The 25,713-nt window shown below is 40.5% G+C and overlaps 1 protein-coding gene across 1 annotated transcript; it reads right to left on the bottom strand.

Moving 5' to 3' along the window:
• Nucleotides 1-8,588: 8,588 nt before the first annotated feature.
• Nucleotides 8,589-22,098, bottom strand: LOC139463471 (uncharacterized). Its single transcript, XM_071244742.1, has 4 exons — nucleotides 21,993-22,098; nucleotides 11,140-11,347; nucleotides 9,671-9,768; nucleotides 8,589-9,124 (listed from the first exon to the last, which is right to left on the bottom strand). The coding sequence occupies exons 2-4, from the start codon at nucleotides 11,337-11,339 to the stop codon at nucleotides 9,078-9,080; spliced, it is 345 nt and encodes a 114-aa protein (XP_071100843.1). The 5' UTR covers nucleotides 11,340-11,347; nucleotides 21,993-22,098; the 3' UTR covers nucleotides 8,589-9,077.
• Between the last annotated feature and the right edge of the window lie 3,615 nt (nucleotides 22,099-25,713).

The raw sequence follows: 25,713 nt of genomic DNA, 5'->3' as shown, positions 1-25,713 counted from the left end.
GTGCATAGACTCGCTAGTCCAGCCAAAATATAACTCCTAAATTCCAGCCAAGTTCGGCAAGGGTGGATATTCTTGAGCAATTACAAGGTAGACACATTTTTTTATGGATAACAACTTCTTTAATACTGTAAAAAGCGACGTTTCGGTATAGATCCTTATACCGTTGTCAAGCAAGACTGAATGAGGGACATAGTGCAGAATATATATAGCAAGTGGAGGATTAACAGTAGAGGATTAACAGTAACAACAAGGGCATACATGAGTGGGATAACATAGGTAGGTGTGACAACAAAGGATAATGCTATCACAACACGATGGACAGAAAACACATAGCTAGAAGCCAATGGGGCATGAAGCCAATTACAGGTGATTATTGTTTGATGAGTTCATAGTAGGCGGATGGGATGAAATAGCCTTGATCTCTGTTGATTGATGGCTTGTGGCGGCGAATGTGGACTGCTTCTGTTAGTTTTCTTTTGGTGAAATCATGGAGGTTGTTGGCGAGGATTTGGACGTTGTCCCAGTTCATGATGTGATTGGGACATGTCCAAAAACTACATTTTGTCTCCAAAAGGGGGGAGGGAGACCCCCTGGGCCGCCCTTCTGGATCCGCCAGGGGCGTCTGCCCGGAGGGCGGAAGGTCGGTGGTTCATCTGTAAATACGTTAAAAGATAGTACTTGTCCTTACCCTGCCTGGAGCTAGACATTAAGGGGATAAAACAAGTAGTCAGCATAATGTGTCTGGGTGTGGTTATCGTGTCACTGGATTTTCTGGTTCATCCGTCACTTGACTGTCTGGTTTGTTTACAGGCTCACATGGCAGGAGTACTAATACTTACTTCTTTATGCAAATTGCATGAATGGCGGGTGCTTCCGGTGGGTACACGCTTATCCTTTTCGAAAACACCTGGTGTCATCACTGATTTTCAGTGGTCCATTCATATAATTTCCACCGCTATTTTGCCCTTTGCGCCAAATGGATTCTGTTTCGGCAGAAAATCTAGGCTAGTTATTCTCTTGCATTGACAATTTATATTTACATGTCGAACTGCGGCATGGCCTACCAGCAGCCACACACACACACACGCGCGCCTGCGTTTAACCCCATTTCACCTCAACTCACTTCACTTGATGGGTCAGAGAAACATCATTATCACGAGCCAATTCCGAAGAGCACGTAAAAGATTAAGACTACGCCCGTTCATGATGTTCTCAGCCTCAACGATGAACTGTGCACGTTCCACAAAACCATATGAGCTCTGAGACGATCGTAGCTCCCACACTTTAACACAGATTTACGACAATCGTAGCCCTAAGATCGCTTTGCTGAACAGGCTCCTGGTCTATTTTCTGAATGTCCCAACTCATGGGAATTCCGGGCAGGACCAAAGTTCAGTACCTCATGTTCACGGTAACATCTGGTTTGTTTATTCGTTGTTTGACGCCGCACTCTGCAATGTTCAAGCCATAATACGGCGGTCTGTAAATAATCGAGTCTGGATCCGACCATCAAGTGATTCACATAATGAGCATCGATCTACGCAGCTGAGATACGATGACATACATCAACCAATTCAGCGAATATGACAACTGATTCTGTTAGTCGTCTCTTACGACAAACGTGGGTTGCTGAAAAACAATTCTAACCCGGATCTTATCGTGTCCTAACGTCGTGGATCGTTGCTCATTCTGCCAACCCCTGGTTTGCATTACCTATACTCGATTATTTATAGGCAGCAATGATGTAAATGTTGTATTGCTGACTGCGACGTTACATAACGTTCATTCACTCACTCCGCTATCTGTTCGTCAAAGGGTTGACACTGACTGACAACTGGAAGGTATCATTACCAACCCATGAAATAATTAGTGAAATGCAGCGGAGGCCCGTTTTCCCGGTAACCTCACAATCCGAAAGTGTACTTTTCAATGTAAGGGACATACAACGTCCTACGGTACGGGAGAGCTGGGATAACCCAGTGGTTAAAGCGTTCGGTCGTCACGCTGAAGGCCCGGGTTCGATTTCCCACATGGGTACAATGTGTGAATCCCATTTCTGGCGTCCCCCGCCGTGATATTGCAGGAAAATTTCCAAAACAATGTTCACTCACTCCTACGGTACAGTCAAGGTGAGGTGAAGAGAGGTTTAACATCACCTTCAAGATTCATGTAGCGATGTGCGTGTGCGTGTGCGTGTGCGTGTGCGTGTCTACCAATGCCGATTGTATTGTGCCAGCCCACTGAGATACCATCCCGCAGCTTAACATGAATACTCCACTCAGACACAGTGTACTAACTCCGAACCGACTAGTCCTTGTTTTAGCCCCTTAATGCAGAGCGCTAGACAGGGAAACAACAAGTACCATCTTTCAACGTCTTTCGGTATGACGCGGCCGGGGATCGAACCCCGGACCTTCCGCTCTCCGGGCGGACGCTCTACCACTAGACCAGGGAGGCGGTCCTAATATATTTCGACTGATCAGTAGTTCGTGATAAGCGGGATACTACAATATACACTTTTGCCGAAGATGATGCTATCGGAGCCTCAATGAGACATTAGAGGTTGCAGCGTACACTGTACGTGATTTGTTTGACACATGCACACGTTATTTTACTCTCATGGTTCATTTACAGCTTTGGGTGCAGAATAATGTTGTTTGCTCGACAAGCAGAAGACCGGATTCAATTCCCAACATAGGTACAATAAGTCAAACCATTCTTGGCGATTGCTGAAACTTGTGTATGACAATACTCACTCAAAGAAATGTAATGTATACAAAGACGTTTATGTATATGCTAAGGACAATATTTAAGGGAAGCCCTGTCATTTGAGCTATAAGAATGTTTGTTTATTTGTTTGTTGTTTAACGCCGAATTCAGAAATATTCCAGCTATATGACGGCGGTCTGTAAATAATCGAGTCTGGACCAGACAATCCAGTGATTGACATCATGAGCATCGATCCACGCAATTGGGATACGATGACATGCATCAACCAAGTCAGCGAGCCTGACCACCCGATCCCGTTTGTCGCCTTTTACCACAAGCATAGTCGCCCTTACGGCAAGCATGGGTTCTACCCAAGATCTTCACGGGTCAGCTATAAGAATGAAATGGCCAGCTTTGTTGCACGAGACACAGTTACTGACAGCGGTTTAAACAGGATGACACATCCGGGTTACTTGCATGTGCCAATAAAGGTCACAAGCACTAAGTTCACTGATCGAGTACAGCAAAGGGAACTGTCTCCAAAAGTGAACATGACAGAAAATGAAAACAATGCGCGCAATTGGTATGAAACTGGACACAATAACAGAATGCAGTTACCGGACACTTTGGTAGATCTAAAAGTGTGCTATCCCGACTGATGGAAAGCTACCCTCAAACGGATGGGGTTAAGATTAGGATGGGTAGAAAGACTACTCCCAGGCAGGTATTGTCGCACAACTGCGTCACCAGAACTGAGGTACAACTTCAGGGCAGCCACAGGAATCCGACTTTCGACGTCAACGATATGAAACAAGTTGAAAACTTCGGTTTAAAACCAAGACGTCCTTTCAGAGAAATGCGTAGCAGACGTGCGCCTCGGATAACAATGGGCAAAGCCGCTGGGGATTGTTAACAGCGGCATTGGGCACATACCATGTTTCCTGAAAAATCGAGGTTCTGTTTACCCTTTACAGATGGTATACAACGTGTTTGAGGACGGCGTGGAGAGAGTTACTATCCGACAGCAGTCCAAGAGCATGATGGGTAGGTGTGACAGCATTATGGTCTAGATTGGCATCACTTAAAACAACAGGACGTTTATGACTGGTCAACGTTATGTGGACCACATTTTACGTTCAGTGGTCATCCCAGCTGCCAGTGTGAAGGTCAGAATGTTGAGTTCCAGGATGACAACGCACGTCACCACAGAGGTCGAGTTGCAGTCGACTGTCTAAGGCAGCAAGGTGTCAAAACATTGCCCTGGCAAGCCAGATCTCAAGACAGGTCACGGATTGAACACCTTTGGGTATTTTGGGGTCAAAGGGTTCGCAACCGACCAAAGCTTTCCCAAAATTTGAACATCCTGGGTATGTACATGAAGTATGGCGAAGGATACCACGGGAGACAATCCGGTGTTTGATTTCCAGTATAACGGGAAGATGTCGTATCCGCATTGATGCTCACTGGGCATGGGCCAGATATTGGCTTCATCATGAAGATTAATTTACACACTTCTACAACACAGGTCATTTCTGATTAAATTCTTTGGTTCTTAAATATTGTACCTGGTATATATAAAATGCATAGAAATTCCTTTTTGTATCGCATTTCCGATGTATCCCTCCTGCCTGTGTATATGTCGAATATTGCTACAATTTAGACTCATATATTCAACTAATCAATCGATATAGTTGTTGAACTCTGAATCCGATTGTAATGTGATAGAGGTGTTATAGGAACCCTATCCATTTCTCCAGCAATTCTACAGGTATAGTCACAGATGAGACCAGTGTCCAGGTGTTATAAAGACGAACGCTGTTTTCACGTTATTGTTTTACAAGAAAAACTCCTTTTTACGTATCTTATTTCAGTCGGTAATAGTGTCCAATTTTATGCAAGGATAAACAGCAGTACTAATGTTCTCATGACGGTCTGCAGCTTTTGATTTTGAAACAAGATAATTGTCAAAGTTACCATACACAACGCCAGTACGTTATAATGTTACATGTATTTTGTATACTGTTTCATCTGAATTGAAAAGCTTTTTCGCCTGACCTGATAGAAGTATTGGTTTGCAGACATTCATTCAATACACGTACTTTTGAACAGCTTACCTAAGCATATAAGGGTTATGAAATAATAAATAGTCTTTGTGCACTCTATTCTGATTTAGATTCTGAATTAGTTGTTCTACTAATGTTTCCTTTATCTGCCGTATCCTTCTGTAGTGAAATCTAGATTTCCATACCCATCCATATCTTCCCGTGCTTTTTCCATAGTTATCCGTATTTTCCCGTTCCTAAATCTATATTTACACACCTGTCCTTATCTTCCCATACCTAAATCTGTCTTGAAATACCTATCCTTATCATAACTTACGTAACTGCCTGTCACCATCGCCAGCTCCGTTTATAACAGCCCCTAAGATTTCACCATATGTCAGAGTTGGGTCTTTGTGTTGTTAAACTCCGTTCAAAATGGTCATTGTTTGTTTGTTTGTTATTTAACGCCGCACTCATCAATATTCCAGCTACATGTATATGACGGCGGTCTGTAAATAATCAAGTCTGGACCAGACAATCCAGTGACTGACATCATGAGCATCGATCCACGCAATTGTGATCGATGACATGCATCAACCAAGTCAGCGAGTCTGACGCCCCGATCCCGATCTTAATTTAAAGTTGCACTGTAACGCCTATAATTGCAACCACTTCCGTAGTTTAGTGGATAGAGCACCTGCACGGGGATCGGAAGGTCGGTGTTTCGGCCCCTGGCCGCGTCATATCAAAATAAAAGATAGTACTTGTTGTTACCCTGCCTTGCGCAAGAGAAAACAAGGACTATTCTGAGTCACACACACACACACACACACACTCACACACACACACACACACACACACACAGAGACACGTCGTTAAATACTTGATGCAATCTTGAAAGTGAAGTTAAACTTTAAGTACATTTAATAAATGAAGTTCTTATTTTGAGGTGTGTTAACTGAAGTTTGTGAACAACCATTATTTATAACCTGAATATAATCACCGAGAGCAGTGATACAGATCACAGCCGTTAAGCCAGCAAGGAGTATCGTTACAAAGGAACCAAAAAAAGAAAATAACAACAAAGATTAGAAATATGAGAGAAATACGACTTTAGTACTCAGATTAGGTTCTGTTGAAATGTCGAGCCTATACTTTCCTTTCTAAACTATAAACTGTTTAGATTAACGTATAAATGTATAATGTTTCTGTTCGCTGTCTTTTCGTTTTTTGTATGATTGTACAATTAATGTGTTACTAGGTATATAAAATATAAAACATCAACGTCAGAGAATAATCTGTCTCGATTATCCTACCAAACAGATTACATTCGGTGTAAAAGGCAAACTAGAGGTGAAAATGATATGAATGGATAACTAAAAAAATGTCAACCCGTATACCCTTTTTAACCGACACAGTAATGTTATAACCCTTAAAGAGTAGACATTGAAATAAACTAGATGGCAAAAGAAAGTATAGGTCGAGTTCCATGATCGATAAAAAAATAACAAGATGAGGTTTTGTTGTGAATTATAATATAATCTAGGGAGGGGTAACAAATGATTGATCAACCACAGTTTGAATGAAATTGTGCAATCACAGGTAATGTAAGCTCAAGGTAAACAATGGTGGGGTAGGAAATTTCATTTTCAAAAGTTGTCTGAATTGTCACCCAAAAAATGTCAGACACACTACAAGTTCATTGTCGACACAGTTGCCTTCAATAGCATGTATGACCTCCAGCTGCTTCAATGCATGCTGTGATACGCCGCCTCATTGATGACGTCAGTCTTCTGATGACGTGGACTGGAATCCGTTGCCACTCGTCCCTCAGGGCCTGCTGCAATTATTGTCTGTTGACGGGAGGCTGATGGCGTGCTCTAATCTGTCTCACAAGATGGTCCCACAGATGTTCTATAGGATTCATATCGGGTGAGTGGGCAGGCCAGGGCAAAACGTCAACGTTCTGCTGGGTTAGAAAGTTCCGAGTCAGTCTTGCAGTATGGGGCCTGGCATTGTCGTGTTGAAACAATGTCCCCTGCTGTTGGTTTTGTAAGAACGGAAGCACAACTGGCTGCAACACTTGGTCTCTGCATAGCGTTCAGGTTTCACTGTATAATCACCAAATCAGTCTTCTGACCTCCACAAATACCACCCCACACCATGACACCTCCCCCGCCGAAAGGATGAACCTCTCGAATACACGCAGGAGCCAAACGTTCCCCTCTGCGTCGATAAACTCGTTCTCTGCCGTCATTTCGAAACAAGTTGAACCGACTTTCATCAGTAAATAGCACTCGACGCCAATTTCTCACTTGCTAGCGTCGAACCTGCCTCGCCCATCGCAGTCTTAGGCGTCGATTTTGAGCAGTCAGTACCATTCCTCGAAAAGGACGATACGCTCGGATTCCAGCAGCACGAAATCGTCGTATTACTGTACGTTGGCTAATGGGATGTCCCAACGCTGTTGCTACCGTCGCCGTCGCCGTCGCCGTTACGAATCTGTTTCGCAGGTGAATGAGCCGTATCTGACCGTCTTCCAGTGGTGTTGTCACTCGGGGTCGTCCGGTTCTAGGCCCGTCCTGTGTCCTCCCTGTCTGCCTGTACCGTTGAATCACCCTGGCTACTGTCAATGGTGCACAACCAAACCATCGGACGTGTGTTGCCCCCATTTCGGCCATACCGATGGCTCTCTCTCTCTCCCCCTGCTCCTATGACAGTCGTGGCATTTCTTTTGTGTGCCTTCATCACGTGTGGTTATACCCTGCAGACGAACGCATTTATACAGCTAACACGCACGTGCAGTTTATGCCATAGGCGGGAAACCTGTTTCACCATTTATTTGTCACCGCACGAGCGCCGTCAAAGGTGGCCCGTTCGGGTGAGGTGTTTTTTGGTACCTGTTCCTGGGCAGTCATATTCCCAATCCCTACTTTCCACTAGTTATCGCTGTTTTAAAGAAAATTACAAATTGCCAACCTATACTTTCTTTTGCCGCTTAGTTTACATTGTCAGTGTGCCTGATGAGGCTCAAGAAAATGTTACTATCACCATCAAAGGACTTTAGAAATGAAACACGTCTTTCTTTTGGCCTTTTAACTTAGTGTTTGAGGTTGAATCTATTTCAAGTCGGCTTCATGCCTTGCCGCACTTTAACATGGTTATCCCAGACAGATTATATCAGTCCGAAAGACCAATCCTTGTTTTATCTCCTAAATGCCGACCACTTGACACGGTAACAACAAGTACTATTTATAGACGTCATTTGATAGGACACAGCTAGAGGATCAAACAACCGACCTTCCGCTCGACCACAGAGGCGGTTTCTTCCACTTTGAATATCGGAGGGCCATGGTACTTTATATAAAGCCTTGTTTGCAAATACGACGATTTAAATTTATTTGTTTTTATACCCTTACCTTGGAATCATTTCTTATTTCACAGTCCTGTATTGTTGAACGAAAGAATATGGAAAACTGTACACAATTTACTAACTGTGCCAGACATGAATTTATCCTGACATTGAAAACCAAAAGTACTTGAAAGCGACTTGAAGAGGTCCAAGTTACGTTGATTTGAAACACGACTTGGAGAGGTCCAACTTACATTAATTTGAAATATGATTTGGAGAGGTCCAAGTTACATTAATTTGAAATAAGACTTGGATATGCAAAAGTACATTTGAAAGGTCCAACCTGAATAGATTGGAACAATACCTGGAGAGATCAATCTTTCATGTCTTGGAACAAGACTGCAAACCGCCATTTTGCTTTTTAAGTTTAAAAAGTGTTCTTGGTTCCTCAGAGGATTATGTAAATCACTGTTAGAAATGAATGGAGTACAAAAGAGATTTGGCTGTATACATTTCATTTTATTTTTTCAAAAAGGAAAACAAAAGATTTTTATGAGAACTAACATATGGTATATATATATAAATATATTGATGACAATAGAATGTGATCATCTAAGGCATTGTTTTGCTGCAGATGCTATGTCATAACCTGAACACCTTTATAAGAGCAACAACTACCACCCTGCCACCACAAGTATGTTGGACAAATTGCTGACACGACAGTTTAGCTTTCCAGCTTTCGAAAAACGTTCACACATACTGTGGTGTGTTCTTACAGTTCATACCAGTAGGCGGAGTGAGGTATAATCACAGTTAGAAGAAACACTAGTATGTGTCATTGATACATACATACATTCAGTTTTAATCGATCTAAATTCAAACTAATGTTGCTGAAGCGGGCTCATTCATGCAGACATACAGTCAAGTGCTTCGTATGCGAAACAGCTAATCGTATAAGGCACATCTGGAACCGTCTACTTCATCCTTCTTAAGAACTCCGCTTCGTTTATGAAACCATCACCTTAAGAAAAAACGAGACATCATGTTGCATACATAAGTCTAAACATTGAATAACGCTCAGAACAATTGAAGACATTTGTGATTATATTATTTGTTTTCGTGTTTTTGTGTGTGTACATATGACATTTGCCTGGTGACTGATCCACATAAATCAACTCTAGACTCGAAGGAAAATATTATTTCTAATTTCCAAAAATATGATTAAGTTAATAAATGTCGGTTCGCCCAGATTATGTTTCTTGGTTTGTCAGCACTATACCCGTCCTCGTGTGGTTCACCAAAATAGTAAATGTCTGGTAAACTTCAGGCTTTCCCCCAACATTAAACTGACGCGACGGGATATATAACAGGAATAGTTTTCAAAGCGGCGTTAAACCAAACTCACTCATCCACTTATGTATGACGTACAACGTATGTTTTTTGTCAATTAACGATTGTAAAGTAAATTTCTGAAGTTCAATGTTAATTACACTTAACGTTTCACATTTACAAGTAAAATAGTTGTGGACTGCTTGAGCATTACTTGTTATAAATTGAAAACACAAACCGTTTTGGTCCACAAATTCCCTGACCAAGTAAGATGCTAGTTCTGGATCCTGTGTAAGTTGGAGTACCATTTCTCTAACAGGTATTGGAATTGATGCACTGGAAAGAGAGAGGGTAATATATTAGTGACATGCAGCCAACATGTCACATATGTTTGATGTTAATGATTTACTTCTGTGATTCCAGCAGATAATTAAGACACGTGAAAACACTTGATTCTAGCATGTATACACAGTTATGCATAACATGTACCTGCATGTCTTGACTATATTGCCCAAATTTCACAAAGTTATAAATAATATAAAATCCCAAACAGAGCTCACTTCCATTAATAAAGTTATATATACTCACAGGTCAAGCCAACAACCACTGCCATTTCTTACAAGGTGAGGCTTTAAAAATTGCAGCTTGTTAGTGTCCTTCTATCTCCCTGCCCTAGAGGTGCTTACCCCCTCTACCTTCCCTACGAAAGGGGCGGGGTAATTAAAGTTTCAAGTTGTTAGATCCTTCCCTAAAACAACCCTCTTCTATCTCCCTCCCCTTCAAGTTTTTAGCCCCTCTACCTTCCCTTCAAAAGGGGCGGGGTAATCAAAGTTTCAAGTTGTTAGATCCTTCTATTTTCCTTTCCTTAAACAACCCTCTTCTATCTCCCTCCCCTAGAGATTCTTACCCCCACTACCTTCCCTACAAAAGGGGCGGGGTAAATAACGTTTCAAGGCCGTGTGCGAAATACGCATCAGTCGGAAAGCGCACGTTAAATCTCCAAAGTAAGTAAGTAAGTAACATTTCAAGTTGTTAGACCCTTCCACTTTCCTTCCCTAAAACAACCCTCTTCTATCTCCCTCCCCTTCAAGTGCTTAGCCCCTCTACCTTCCCTTCAAAAGGGGCGGGGTAAATAACGTTTCAAGTTGCTAGACCCTTCCACTTTCCTTCCCTAAAACAACCCTCTTCTATCTCCCTCCCCTAGAGGTTCTTACCCCCACTACCTCCCCTACAAAAGGGGCGGGGTAATTAAAGTTTCAAGTTGTTAGATCCTTCCACTTTCCTTCCCTGAAACAACCCTCTTCTATTTCCCTCCCCTTCAGGTGCTTACCCCCACTACCTTCCCTACAAAAGGGGCGGGGTAAATAAAGTTTCAGCTTATTCGATCCCTTCCCCTTAAGCAACATCTTCTATATCCCCCTCCTCTATAAGGTGACATTACAAGAGAAAGTCCATTTGCTTACGTTTGGAATGGTGTTGGCACAATGTAAACACACAATGTTTCCAAACATCCCAATTCATCTGGTTACATTCGCAAGCATGTCTACTTTAGAATGAAGTTTTGAAATTTCAGCATGTTAGCCCTTCGATATATGTCCTATAGCAAAGCCTGGCGTTGAAGTTTCAGGTTGTTAACCCTTTCCACCTTCCCTCTACAACAAGGTGAGGTTTTCAAGTTTAAACTTGTTAGCAGCAAATGCTTCTTACCTTTGATCAGAAGGGGTGAGTAGCATAGCGGACAGCCAATCAGGTCGCTGCTTGAAGAGGTCATTAGCGATGTTCCCCCCTGACCTTTTGAACCCCCAGTTTTGCCTATATGCACTCCCTGATTTGAAGGCACCACATGCTCGTTGAACCCCCATCGTGATGACCAGTGCAAGACAGCCTAAAACTAGAGTTAACTGCATCGTCGGGTCTGAAACATAAGAACCGCCTGTAAAATATGTTACACTGCATTTCGCATAAGCTGGTGGAAAATGGGGTTTAATATGCAAAGGCTGGTCAAAGTGTTCCCCTGAATAAACACGGGAACATATCGTCCAATTAGAGAATTTCATCAGACATAGGTTGGGTCACTGATGCTTTAAAGTTGGAAATATGCACTCCACATAAAACCCTTTGAAAGATTTACTATAGCATTGGAATATTGCAACCCTGCAACGTTTCAGCAAGATTCGTATGACGCCCTTTGAAATTGTTGTAGAAAGCGTATGTTCAATTGGACCGAAAAGTAGACATGAAGCTGAATGAAGCCCCAAATACATGTTAAATTTCAGTAGTTCCAAATATTACATCTCATACTGATAGGTTATGAAGGCAGCGCCATAATTAACATCAGTATTTTCTCATTAACTAATGACAAAATAAGATTTGTTTAGCAAATAAAATGCAGGATGCAGAATGCTGTATTCAGTTTTCGGAGAGAGAGAGAGAGAGAGAAAGAGAGAGAGAGAGAGAGAGAGAGAGAGAGAGAGAGAGAGAGAGAGAGAGAGAGAGAGAGAGAGTGAGACACACACAGAGTCATACAGACATTCCACTATGCTATACTATGATTCATCCAATCACGCACACAGACACACAGACATAGAGACACACACAGAAACATACATTCAATTATGACGGTGCTACTATCCAATGATTCGTCCAATTACACACATACGGACACACAGGGAGACACCTGCATTTACACACACAGACAGACATTCCATTATACTATCTAATGATTCATCCAATTACATACAGACATACAGACAGACAAACACATTCACGTCACTGTCTGTTAACATGTACAATATATTGTAAAATATGTAGTTCATAATTTTGTCATTTGCTCCTTTTATATTAGAACAAACATCTGCTGGCACTTATGCTGTAATCAATATTAACATGTTTTAAAAGCGACCCGACCCAATAAGGTAATCAAATATTTAAAATGTATTAGCTTTCAGTGCACAAACGTTTAAAAGTTATATGAAATACAAACGTGAATACCCTGTAGTATACACCTCGTGCCACGCTGTTTAATCTCCATGACCACCTTTCAATACCCAATACAAGGATGAACCCAATTTATATTCGCTCCACTAAGCAAACAATGTTAAGTGATTGGTGTTATTCAAAAAGCCAGGAATCACTTATGCGAAGACTATAACGGGCCACGAGAGCAATCAACGATGCATCAATACATAAATCTTCATATTTCACACTTTGCCATTTGTAGTTTGCAGCAGCTTAACTGAATGAAAACAGCCATTATAAAATCTGCGATATTAAAAACAACATCAGAAATCCATTTTGGATGAGTATTAATTATTTTTTGAAAATTGTTGAAAATACCGTCGACAATGAGGTGATACGAGTAACTACTGAAGACCAAGAATATCAACGGATGTAGAGGTTGTAAAATTTGTTACGTTTTTAACGAACATTATTTTGGACAACAAAATGCTCAGTTTAATTGTACGGTCCAACACATTGTCAGTGAATGCCCATCTTTGGAACACACACAGCATCTTAAGCGACATGATGGAATGGCTCGATCCTTTTATTACTGTCTTTGCCATGCTTGTTTGTGGTTTGGACACAGAGGCCCATCCATGGTACGACCCACAATATGTAGAGGGTGTCATTGATAAATACTATTCTCTGGAATAGGCCCTTATACACCCTCAGACCTATCCAGATCAACACACACGACCTTGTCCATTTTGATAAAAACAATATATGCATTTATATCATTGAATTTTCTGCCCCTTTTGACACTAATGTGATTGACAAGATTCAGGCAAAAACATGGAAATGTGCAGACCTCGCTTTCGAAATGTCACGCATGCATCCCATGTACCAAGCTGGCAGACTCCGGGATCCTCATTGTCTTAGGTTTTGTACCTCCCAATCTGTTGACCGACACTGGGAGAGTACCCAGGTTTGCTGCTAGTAATACAGCCCTTCTGACAATCTGGGTAATGCAAAAGGCTGCTCTTTTGGGGAGTCTTCACATTCTCGAAAATGTTCTGGGTGGGTTCGATTAGCCTTCGTTTCATGGGAGAAGTCCCATTCGCTGTCTGGGCTGCGTGCAGAGGGGGCAAGTACCTAAAGCTGATGATGAGCCTGACTGCCAGGATCACCGAAAAAAAGTACGATAATCTGTACTTAACTAAAAAAGTGTTATCCTAAATATCACATGTGTTACATTTGACCACTTTCTAAAGTGGCATTGCATGTTCACAGTAGTCCAGCTATATGACGGGTGTCTGTATATATGCAGTCAAGACAGAGCTTGATAATGACTGTGAGTATCGATCCACGATCAATAATGGTGGCAATCATGGTGTTTATCTATCAACTTCCATAGTCCAAAAGGTTTTGCATAGCTATGATTAAAACTGTACAGCAATTCAGTTCTGCCTCCGATGTTTGACTGATGTAGGTATGTCCAATCATTATGTAAACTGGTTTATGTCATATTCCTGACATTTGCCTTCATTATCGATTGAAACCTATATGTACTTTCCATCTATCATTTTCTCTCGCGAACAAACTTCCTCATTTTGACGATCCTTTGACATCATGTCTTTCGTCAAATTGACACGACATGGACAGCTATCTCAGAGAAATTGTGAAAAAAGCTTTATTTATTACCGACGACGTTCATTGAAAGGCATGCACGGCCCCTTCCCTGCATATTAGCGCGCTAGTTTAGTAAAAATAATTATATCACAAAGATGTCCAATTGACGTGAGAAGGTCTGCTTAGCGTCACAAGCCGAGGACGATTACCACATCTGTGAACTTTCTGATGAACCAAGGATCATAATGCCAGAGAATTCTGATCATCGGATCCTGGAAAGCTAAGGGACACTACTCTACACATTGAATTGGTCCAATTATGTTCAAAAGCGATGCCCGCTTACCAAATGCTGTCCTTCGGGATATCACGTGAGGAGAGGTGAAATGGGGTTCAACGTCGCGTCCAAGATTATCGAAATTGCATATAGCGACGTGTAATGCTGGTTTTATAGTGCTCTTCCACTGAGATACTATGCCGCACTGTAAAAAGGACACTCCACACACATACTGACTCCGAGCCGACCAACTCTTGTCGTATGCCCTTAATGGCGATCGCCAGGCATCAGTTATGATGCGGCAAATGGATCGAACTACCGACTTTCCGCTCTCAGGGCAGGCGCCCTGTCCAGTAGACCACGGATCCGTTCTGGGGATATAATGAACTCTATCTACCTTAAATATTAAGGCAACATGAAGGCAACTACTATTAAAAATGAAGTCCATCTTCTAACACCACCAAAATATGCTAATTATATCATCTTTAAAAATTTCATGTTTAAAAAGATATTGCGAAAAAAACATTAATTATGACCTTGCTAGTTTTCAGCTGGCTCATATCTACACTTTAGGTGCCAGTTTGCACAAAAATTGGGAAATTGTAAATCCTTTCTGGAAAGATACCCTTATAGCCTGGAGTGACTTTATGCAATCATATGACTTTGAAGACTTAGAAAAAGCAGAAATTGCTTCCCAACCCATATGGTTAAACCATTATTTAGGAGAACCAGTATTAATTTTTAATGACTGGTTTAAAAAAGGTATAGTTACGATAAAAGACTTGTATGATGAAAACAGATGGATCCCTTTCCCACGTTTACAACAACTTTATGATCTTAAAGGGACTTTTCTCGACTATAACCGTATGTTTTTTAATTTTCCAAGAAGTTGGAGACAAAATATTGATAAAAATCTACATTCCTCTTCTAATCTCACAGTATCTCCTTGGATTTATGATCTTACACGTTCTATTAAAGGAACAAAAGTGTTTTATAATAAACTGATAGGGAATTCCCTCCCTCTCCCTAAATCTTGTTTGAAATGGGAAAATCAGTTGGGATGTTCTTTTCCATGGAATCAAATATTCAGTGTATATTGCCATGGGTTAAGGGACACAAAACTCATGGATTTCCAGTTTAGATTTATTCATAAAGTAATATTTACTAAACGTGAGTTATTAAGAATGAAACTTATTGATAACGATGAGTGTTCTATGTGTCATACTCACAAAAAAATGTTTTTCATGTTTATATTGAATGTCATGTTGTTAAGAATTTCTGGTCAGATTTCTGTATTTACTTGACTCATATCTTGCATAGAAAAATCCTTATAACTGACAACGAGCTCCTCTTTGGTACCTCTGATGTATTAATCAACCATTTGATTGTAGCTGCTAAAAGATTTATCTTTGTCCAGTGTATTAAGAATGAAAAGGTTGACTTTGTTGCTTTTAAGAACACAATAAGAAGTATTTATGACGTTGAATATCATATTGCACGTAGGAATAACGACTTCTCTGCCTTTAATAGAAAATGGGCTTTGTTTACTCAAACTGTAAAATAACTTATTCACTTGATGTTTGCAACATAATTTGTTGTACCATAAATACCGCATCTTCTTAATTGTATACATAAATATGCCTTCATCTATAACATGATGTGGATTATGCCTTCATCTGTACCATGATGTGGATTATGCCTTCATCTGTACCATGATGTGGATTATGCCTTAGGCCTCCTCTGTACCATATCCTTTTGAGAAGAACCTGTATTCATAAAGCTGTATTGCTTTCCGAGTGCATATGTATCCTGTGTATATGACTGAATAAAAATTTATAAAAAAAATAAAAAAATATGCTAATTAAAGTTGGAGGAAATTGTTATTTCTGAACCATCACCATGGAGTATTTTTCATGTGGCACAAAATAGTGCAAAACTGATAAACTGATAATTGATCCTGAATTCAAGTCTAACGTTACAGCAAAAAATATACTGCACAAAACCTTTCGAAGATCTGTCATGTCAAACTAAAAACGTTATTGAAGACATTCAATGTACACTTTGTGTATTGATTTACGCTATTTAACATGTATTATAACCTTTAGACAAAGAATAAGAGAACGAATGTTATGAATGTAGCTGTCGTTCATGTACATTTACAATACCGGGGCGTTGCATCAGAACGGACCATCTGATCACAATGGAATTTTTCATCATGCATGTAATGCACGTGATGCACGTGCACACAGAAGCCCAAGTGTGTGCGCCCATAAAGGAACAATCACTGACGCAACTGATCTAAGCATACACTTAATTGCTTCCGAGACAGTATCTCAATGAACATACCAAATGGCGAATTGTGGTTCGATAAAAAGCGGGTACGTCGATATCCCAAGCTGCCCAAATGTTTGGCAAAACTAAACAGTGTAATTTATCGACTTTGGGTGGGGTTGCAATGGACGTGGCAGTCCCAAAAAACGACACCCAGACAAGATTGTCTCATCAAATTAATTGCACTACGCAAGTGATTCAAATCTACTCCTGTTATCAATAGCGAATTCCGTACAAAAACAGGTCGGCGAACTTAAACAGTTGCCGTTAAGAACCGGCTCTATGCAGCCCGCCTGACAGCAAGGTGTCCTGTGGAGGGTGTGACCCCGACAGCTTAGCATAGACGACAACACCAGGGACGGACTGTGCGCCGATGGCTTTACAGCATGTTGACAGACAAATCAAGGTGTTGCCTCCGATTCACAGATGGTAGAAAACGTTGTTAGCGACGTAGTGGCGAGCGGTAACCCAGGACACCAATTCTTGATCATGGATGAGGTATCACACATGACAGGCGAATGATTTGATTATTGTGAATGGTTATTTGACTGGCCAGCGATATGTTGACGAAATACTGCGTCCTGTCCTTGTTCCATTTCCAAATAATATCGGCAGACCTTTTGAACTGCTAGATGACAATACCAGACTAGATCGTGCAAAAGTTGCCACCGATTATCTCCGACAAGAAGGCACAGAGACATTGGACTGGCCCGAGAAGTCCCCTGACATCTCCCCAGTAGGGCAACTGTGAGATGTTCTCGGGCGGAGATTGTACGCCAGAAACACAGTACCCACCCACGTAGCCCAACAGGCAGAATGGCGGGCTATACCATGCATATGGGCAACCATACGCATGTTAATCACTAATAAGCCCAGTGGTTAAAGCGTTCGCTCGTCACGCCGATGACCCGGGTTCGATTCCAGACATGGGTACAATGTGTGATGCCCATTAGTAGTATAGGTAGTGGGGGTTCTGCCGCAAGTCCACTGGAGCCAGATTTTTATACCTATACTGCTACTACAGGGGGATTTTTTTATGTGTAAACGCTGATGCGATTTAACGATAGTCATAAGTCATATTAAAAGAAGCATCAATATTAATTAATAATGAATAAAATTTACTATAGCCCACGAGGATATTGGAAAGGTATAGGAGCAAAAAAAAAAAAATTAGCCACCGCGGCTAAGGTATCTAAAGATGTGACCAAGGATTGGGTAAAGAAACAAGCGATGCGCCAAATATACTTACCAGCACCGCGTTATATACCGAGGAAGAAGTTTGTTAGTTTTACAACGAATGAAGTTCATCAGGCTGACCTCTTGTTTCTTACCAAAGATAAGGTAAGACGCAAAACGTATAAATACGCTTTAACCGTAGTGGATGTGCCTAGTCGATACAAAGAGGCTGAGCCATTAACCTCGAAAGATTCAACAGAAGTAGCTTATGCACTGAGCCGCATATATAAACGCGGACAATTAAAATTGCCTAAGCCATTTCAAGTAGATCCTGGTCGCGAGTTTATGGGATCGGTTACTAAACTGTTAACAAAGCACGATGTCGAAATCAGGCGTGGTGAAAAAGAGGCCCAACGTAGTCAAGCTATCGTTGAAAGATTTAACAGGACATTAGCGGAACGTTTGTTTGGCTATCAGTATGGGATCGAAATGAAATCCGAGCGATTGAGATCATCCGAATGGGTGACACGATTATCAGCGCTGAATAATGAAGTAACGAGATTAATCGGGAAGAAACCATCAGATGTGATTAAAATGAAATCTGTGACTTCCGAATTTTCAGCACCGAGGAGAGGCAAAGAACATAAACTTCTGGATAGAGTAAGCGTAAGATATTTATAAAAGCCCGGTGAACTCGAAGGAGTCCTATGTCGCGCAGCCGATCCGATTTGGTCCTTTAAGACATATAACGTTAGTCGATTGGTTATGAAAGAAGGAGAGCCTATTCTTTATTATCTTAAAGATGGGCCGTGCATGGCATTTGTACGAGAAGAGTTGCTCATAGTTCCAGACGATACAGTATTGCGACCATAACCATAAGCATTACCACAAGGTATATATTATATCAGTGATGTCAAACCAACCAAATACGATCATCAATTTTTCTTTCCAATTACCGAGAAGAGTATATAGTCTGGTCTTCTAGTAAAATGAACGAATAACTTAGTAAAAATGTTGAATATCACTTCGTTAAAAATAATCGTATACCTATGAATAAAAATAATAGAGAATATTTTCATTACAATTTAGTTTAGCCTTATGACTATCGTTAAATCGCATCTGCGTTTTACACACACAAAAATCCCCCTGTAGTAGCAGGATAGGTATATACATCTGGCTCCAGTGGAGTTGGGGCAGAACCCCCATTACTTATACTACTCCATTTCTGGTGTTCCCCGCCGTGATATTGCTTGAATATTGCTAAAAGCGGCGTAAAACCATACTTACTCACTTATCACTAATATGCCATCAAGGCGTCGTCAATATGTCGACAAAAATGGTGGACACACCAGATATTGATCTCCGTGCTCGAAAATAATTTTACAGACATTTATCGTCATTACCTCTTCACTATCATTTCATCCGTCCCCCTATTCTCTGTCGGTTGTAACTTAATTGAATATGAACACCAGTCAACCAGCTCAGATCTGTCATCAACAGAAAATATTTCCAATTGTGTACACTAACATTTCAATTCTCACTCAATCCGTCGTATGGAAGTAAAGACATTAGCGAAAATATACCATTAATCTATTAGCATTGTATGCAGATGGGCTTATAGGATGTGTACTAACAAAACAAAACAGAACCTTTGGAAGTCGTTCTAACCGACGAACTGCCAACGATAATGTAGTTAGACGTCTACGCAGTCATGGTCACATGAAAGAACGAAGGTTAAAAGATGTCGTTGCTTTGGAAGAGTTGTTGCCCTTCCTTCTATAAACACTGGGACTGAACAAGGTACAAACATCACGATACTCTCTGTCGTTGAAAGAAATCAAACGACTTCACTAACTTTTGCCAATGAATGGGCCCACAAACAGTAAGTATGGACTAGCTTATCGCCCTTCCTTTTGAAACGTTTGTCCAAACTACAGATTACTCTACTTAAAAAAATACCGACTGTTTTCCCAATTGTCTCCCAATATTTCAGAGACAAACAACATGTTCCAATACAAACCCCTTATAATCGAAGTTGAATCATAGGAACGTGTTGCAGAACGCGGATGTAAACCCAACTACTTGTGGCTGCACAGGTTAAACATACTGCCACCAATCTCTTGGTCATAAAGGTCACCGGTAACCTATCTTATGTTGACAAGAACCTTCGCCATTTATTCAAATATAACACACACTATCGTGAACAGCCTTCTTTCAACTGTAATTAAAACATTAAAAGCATTATGTATTTGGTCGAAATGAGTCAAATATAATATGAACCTGTTGATTCTCTTTCGGAGTAGGTTAAATCAGTTGTTGTTATTGGTAGAATGCACAACCTAAATATGAGAAAAAAAAGAATTGGAGTAAACCTATTCTGCCTCCAACAGCTGTCATCCAAAGTCATGAAACATTTGTAGACTAGACCTGATACACATATTCGTTTCATGTAACAACCACTACATTATTTGTTTGATCACATACCGTGGCATAAGTGACACATCAAATAATGCCACATGAAAGACCAGTATATCAACTGAGGAGGACATCTACCAAAGCCACCCATCGTTGCTATCGATTTTTGGCTTAAGTCTAAGGGCATTACCATGAGCACAATACTGTTTCCATCCGAACTGATCTGTTTGTTTACAAAAGTCAACTTTCCCTTTTCCTTGTGCGATACAACAGCAGCTCCAGCTTTTGTCGTATACATTTCACATCTTTTGAGGTACAATTAAGCATCTCTTTCTATAGATATTTCAAAGAGAGTCAGTCATACGACTCTTCTTAAACAATTGTTTGATCAGGACTACACCACTCAAAGTTTTGGTAAAGTTTCCCAAATGTTTTATGATGTACCATTTGTTCCCGTATAATATTGTCGCAGTCGTACATTGGACTCGGTTTTCAACAGGGATTTCTGTCAAACATGAAAGCAAATGCCATCTGAAGTTTATTGAGAAAACAATACGTAAAATACTGGACTTCTTCATTGATACCATCTACGTAATAGTTGGGGTAAGACATTAAGGCAAGACATAGGCAAATTGTGCTCCCCTTCTTGCGGATCTGTTTCTTTCTGCTTATGGATCAGAAATTCTGTTCGAATTGGCAAAGTCAAAACAAGGTAATTTGGCCAAGAAGTGTAACTTAAGCTTCAGGTATATCGATGATCTGATATCGTTCAATAACAATCAAATAGCCAATTCCCTTCACCCACCTGAACTAGGAATAAAGGAGACCAGTTATACCGCCTCATCTGTTTCATAATTATATCTTTGCATAAAGATTCAGAGTGAAAAAACGCTTTCAACCAGACTGTATGACAAGAGGCACGACTTCAACTTTCCAATAGTCAACTTTCCCTTCATTCCGGGCAATATTTCAGCAGCCCCAGCCTTTGGTATTTACATTTCGCAGCCTTAGAGATACCATCGAGCATGCTCTTTCTACCAAGATTTCAAAGAGCGTCATACGACTCTTGCTCAGAAGTTGTTAGATCAAGGTAACAACATTCAAGGCCTCAGTAAAGCTTTCTATGGTAGACGCCCAGTGAAATCAATGAAATCTGTTTCGGCAGATAATCGAGACTGATTATCTTCTGCCGTTGACGTTTAATATTTAATTTACATTAAGGTATTAATTTTTGAATTACACATGGTGCCTGATTAGTACTCCGACAGTTTAGATCTTGCCAATCATCCCAAATCGTCACCATGACCACCACACTGGCCACTCTTGAATGAGTATTCATAAACTACGACCCTCCGCTTCACACATTAGTAACATAAAACTAATAACATCTATACTTCAAAATCGCGAACAAAGTCAATTTGGAGTTTATGACCACCCAATATAAATGGTCATTTAATCCGGTGCATCGGTGTCATGCTGGTGACTGATGCTGATTGCTTCAGCGATGACTGGATAGCCGTCCTGATTATCGGACGACTGCTGGGAGCCAAATGTTACCGCCCTGTATAGTGACATCGCTCAGCATGCACATGCACGGACCATCCAGCTTTACGTACTGTTACTTACTGGTCTGACCGGATGGGAGCCCAGTGGGGAAATATCTCTCTGATAATAAGCAATGTTTTGGCCGTAATGACTATTTGGTAATGGCATTATTTGGAACATTGGGCAAATGGTCCATCGTGTTTTAAAAGAATAGAATTTGAATCATATGTATAACGCAACCAGCTCTTACCTTCAGTGTACCTGGCTTGTTGGTATCTCCTGGCAATCGGAACAATGAGGAAGAATGAAAACGTGCGCAGGTTTTAAACCAATTTGGACAAAAGTAGGAGACGAGTGAATGATTCTGAATTATTAATAGATATGAGACATAATGGTTTCATTTTCGCATGTCGTTAAGGCGACTTCCTGTTGAAGTCATTATGCAGCGACAACTGTGAATGAGATGATATGTCGCACAACTCTAGGGAATGATTGCTACGTGGGACGATTGCAATATTAGGTAGAGGAACTCGCAGAAAACGAGAAAACATCCATAGGATATTTAATGAGTTGCAGCTAATTCCCATGGTACAAATTGAGAGGGAATGGGTTTGATGATGACAAGAGTGCCTGCGTTATTTGATTGACAAATACATCATATCCTCTTCAGTCTGAATGCTTTATCCGAAGATACAATAAATTTGAATGCATGTCATATTTCCATCAAATCTATAGAACACAAATTTTTGAATTTATTAAATGGTTACAAATAAAAGTTTGCTATTGGAAATCGACAGCCATACACGGGGAGGGTCTTGATTCCTGAGACATGAGGACATAAAAAACATTTATCCCTGGAAATGTCATGCTTGTTGATATGAAAGATTAAAAGGTAATAAACATTCAGAACAAATTATCCTTCTCTTTTAAAAAAGCTAAGCAACTCATGACCTACAAGTATAATACTAATTACTCACACACCCAACGTTGTTGACGTCATTCACCTTTCATTGTTGACGTAAAGTCTAATGACGTCGCAGTGGATAATGTACGTTTGAATGTAAATGCATGTTGAAGCCAAACATCCTTGTTTGTCAATGATGGAACTGGAACTGGATGAAGGTTACAACACTCCAGGCCTCAGTAAAGCTTTCAAATAGTTTTATGGTAGACATTTGAGGACATAACCAAATTCCACGCATCCGTGACAAAAATATTTTGTCTTGTACCAAATGTTCCCATGGTTTTTCAGGTGAACAATTGACTTGCCTTTAGATGTGTTGGTGACGGGTGCCACCGGTAGGGCAGGATACGCTCACCTTTTCGCGAACACCTGGTATCATTACTATTTGATAGTTATTCATAAACACATGCACATGATATAATCGGCATCGTGCAATCGACTTTGCTTTGTGTAGATATTTGTATTGGCTATGGAAATGGTTTTGTCGCTTTATTTACAGGATTGACTAATCAAATAGCAAGATTTTAAGAGGAGTAATGATGAAAACGTTTACCAAAACCGAGTGAATTGGAAAAGCACAAGTATGGGGCAAACAAAGCAATAGTCTCTACTAATCTGGGATTCCACGTTCAGTGGGTCCAAAGGGTTAATTCCGGATTCAGGATGAACGTATTCAACTATGATTACTGCATATGTTTCCTTTAACGCCACACACAACAATATTCCATCTATATAACGGCGGTTGGAAATAATCGAGTCTAGACATGACGAACCAGTGACTGGTATTGTGAACACCCCAGTGACTGGTATGGTGAACACGGGTCCACGCTGTCGGGGTTCGCTTAGGACAAATTCTAACCGGAAGTCCTCACGATGGCTTAAGGTAAAAACATAGAGTACCAACAGCCAGTTGCCCTGCTAAGAATATAAACCCACGAACAAGGATATCTGCATGTATTGTGGCACGTTAAATAATCCCCGTGGAAGAAGGGTGAGACAGGGTTGGATTCGCGTGATCTACTTACCCTCACAGACAGTTCATGGAACACAAATATAAATATAAATCAGAAGCAAGTACATGTATACAATACTGAAGACTTCTTCTGTATCATTCTGAGCTTCTTTCTTATATATATTATGAAGACATTTTAACCCCAAAGCATATTTAAATATGTTCATTTCAGAGACTAAATGTCAGTTTGATAATGTCATTGTCTGAGCTCCTTTCTGTTATGTATTAAAAGATCATTTAACTAAAAAACCCTATATTTTCATTTTCATGTCAAAGTGTTTGAACACCGAGAGGGAAGTCACTATTATCATTTCGTTATCATTAACAAAACTGTATTCGCCTTTTATCTAAGGGAAAGTAGCAATACAAAATTTAGCAATCATGTTAATTACGTTATTTCAAATGGCAACTACTGTCCGCTTGCTATTAAATAATATCGATGAATTGCAATGTATTTGGAGAAAAATAGAAATGTATGTAGGAAACTAATTTGCAGAGGTTGATGAATGCCGTGCTCCATGTCATATTCGAATTTTGAAAAAGTGATTGTTTGCACATGTAACCAAATATATGTAATACATCCGTAGGGTCATACAAAAAGAGATTAAAAAGGTACAGAAAAGTACTTGTCTGTATATTGGTTGCTTCCATTTTATGTGGACTAGTACAAGCGCATACACACACACGCGCACACACACATAAATATTTCACGTCACCTCACCAATGACACATATTTGCATTTAGAAAAAAGGTTATTGCTTTGATCTTATTTATCTTGTGCTTTTCTGATTGTTTTTTTTTTATGGAAGCTGTTGAGTTTATCATAACGAATCAAAGTTTGTGTTTTGAGATGGCTCCTACCCGTGTTACTCCTCAAACGGACCAGCTGTTTCTGTTTATCTGTTGATCTACAGACTTGAATCACGCTCCACATATTTATTGATGGCATACAATTATTTGCCGCATTCGCTTGCGAAAGATATAAATCACCCTGAGCTGAAAAATCATTCAAACCTAGCGTGGATCTGATCACAGGGGCTTGTTACGCCAAAAAATAGTAGCTACAAGATATATAGTCACACACACACACACACACACACACACACACACACACACACACACACACACACACACACACACACACACACACACACACACACACACACACACACACACATATATATATATATATACTATATACAAGGACAGAGATGTAATGAGGCCAACTCACCAAGTTCGTTCGAGGACAACATTCAACAATGTCAGCTGTAAATATCCCTATAAAACTATGCACTCCTATCATGCCAATTCATTTAGCTACACAATGAGACATAGATGAAGACAATCGAAGCCGTACTTTGGGAGCTGGCGTTTTCAGAAACTCAAAATACCGTGGTTTTTCGATTCCGAGCCAAAATCCCTGTGTTTATTTGGTCGTGTACACAATTACCACGCGCCAAAAAACATTGAATATATGGCACCTGTCAGCCCGCCCTTCGTCATTCTTTGCGCGACACATAAACCCGATGGAATAATGAGATTAGGTGCATCTGTTCGTCTCAGTTAGCCCATTGCCGTGCAACGTCCGCCATAGACGACCTTGGCCTTGACATACCCCGCACTCAAAAAAGTCGCGCCATTCATGTAGTTTAAAGGTGTAGAGGAGAAAAATTCTTCGTGAATAATTTATTTATAGCCAATCAGATGGCTGGCTGTTTTTCGGGGAATGTCTAGGCCAAAAGCGTCTATGGCGGACTGGGCATAGCATCTATATTTTTTTAGATATTGTAGGGGCCGTCACCATAGGCCTGTTGGTATCATAACCGTCATACTGAAACTGTCAGCGTTCAGGATTTGTGTTGTTTCCTCCACATCACAAACAATGTGATCATTTGCATAGTCAATGCACGAGTAGCACGGTTTGCAATCATATTAATCAATAACCCAGAAGGACGACAATGAACTCCTCAAACAAACCTTACTTTTAGAAAACCT

The sequence above is a fragment of the Haliotis cracherodii genome, unplaced genomic scaffold (genome assembly GCF_022045235.1).
Source record: "Haliotis cracherodii isolate W230 unplaced genomic scaffold, xgHalCrac1.p SCAF_16, whole genome shotgun sequence".
NCBI lineage: Eukaryota > Metazoa > Mollusca > Gastropoda > Lepetellida > Haliotidae > Haliotis > Haliotis cracherodii.
Note: the sequence above shows the minus strand (reverse complement) of the source record. Positions and strands in the feature narration are given on the sequence as shown.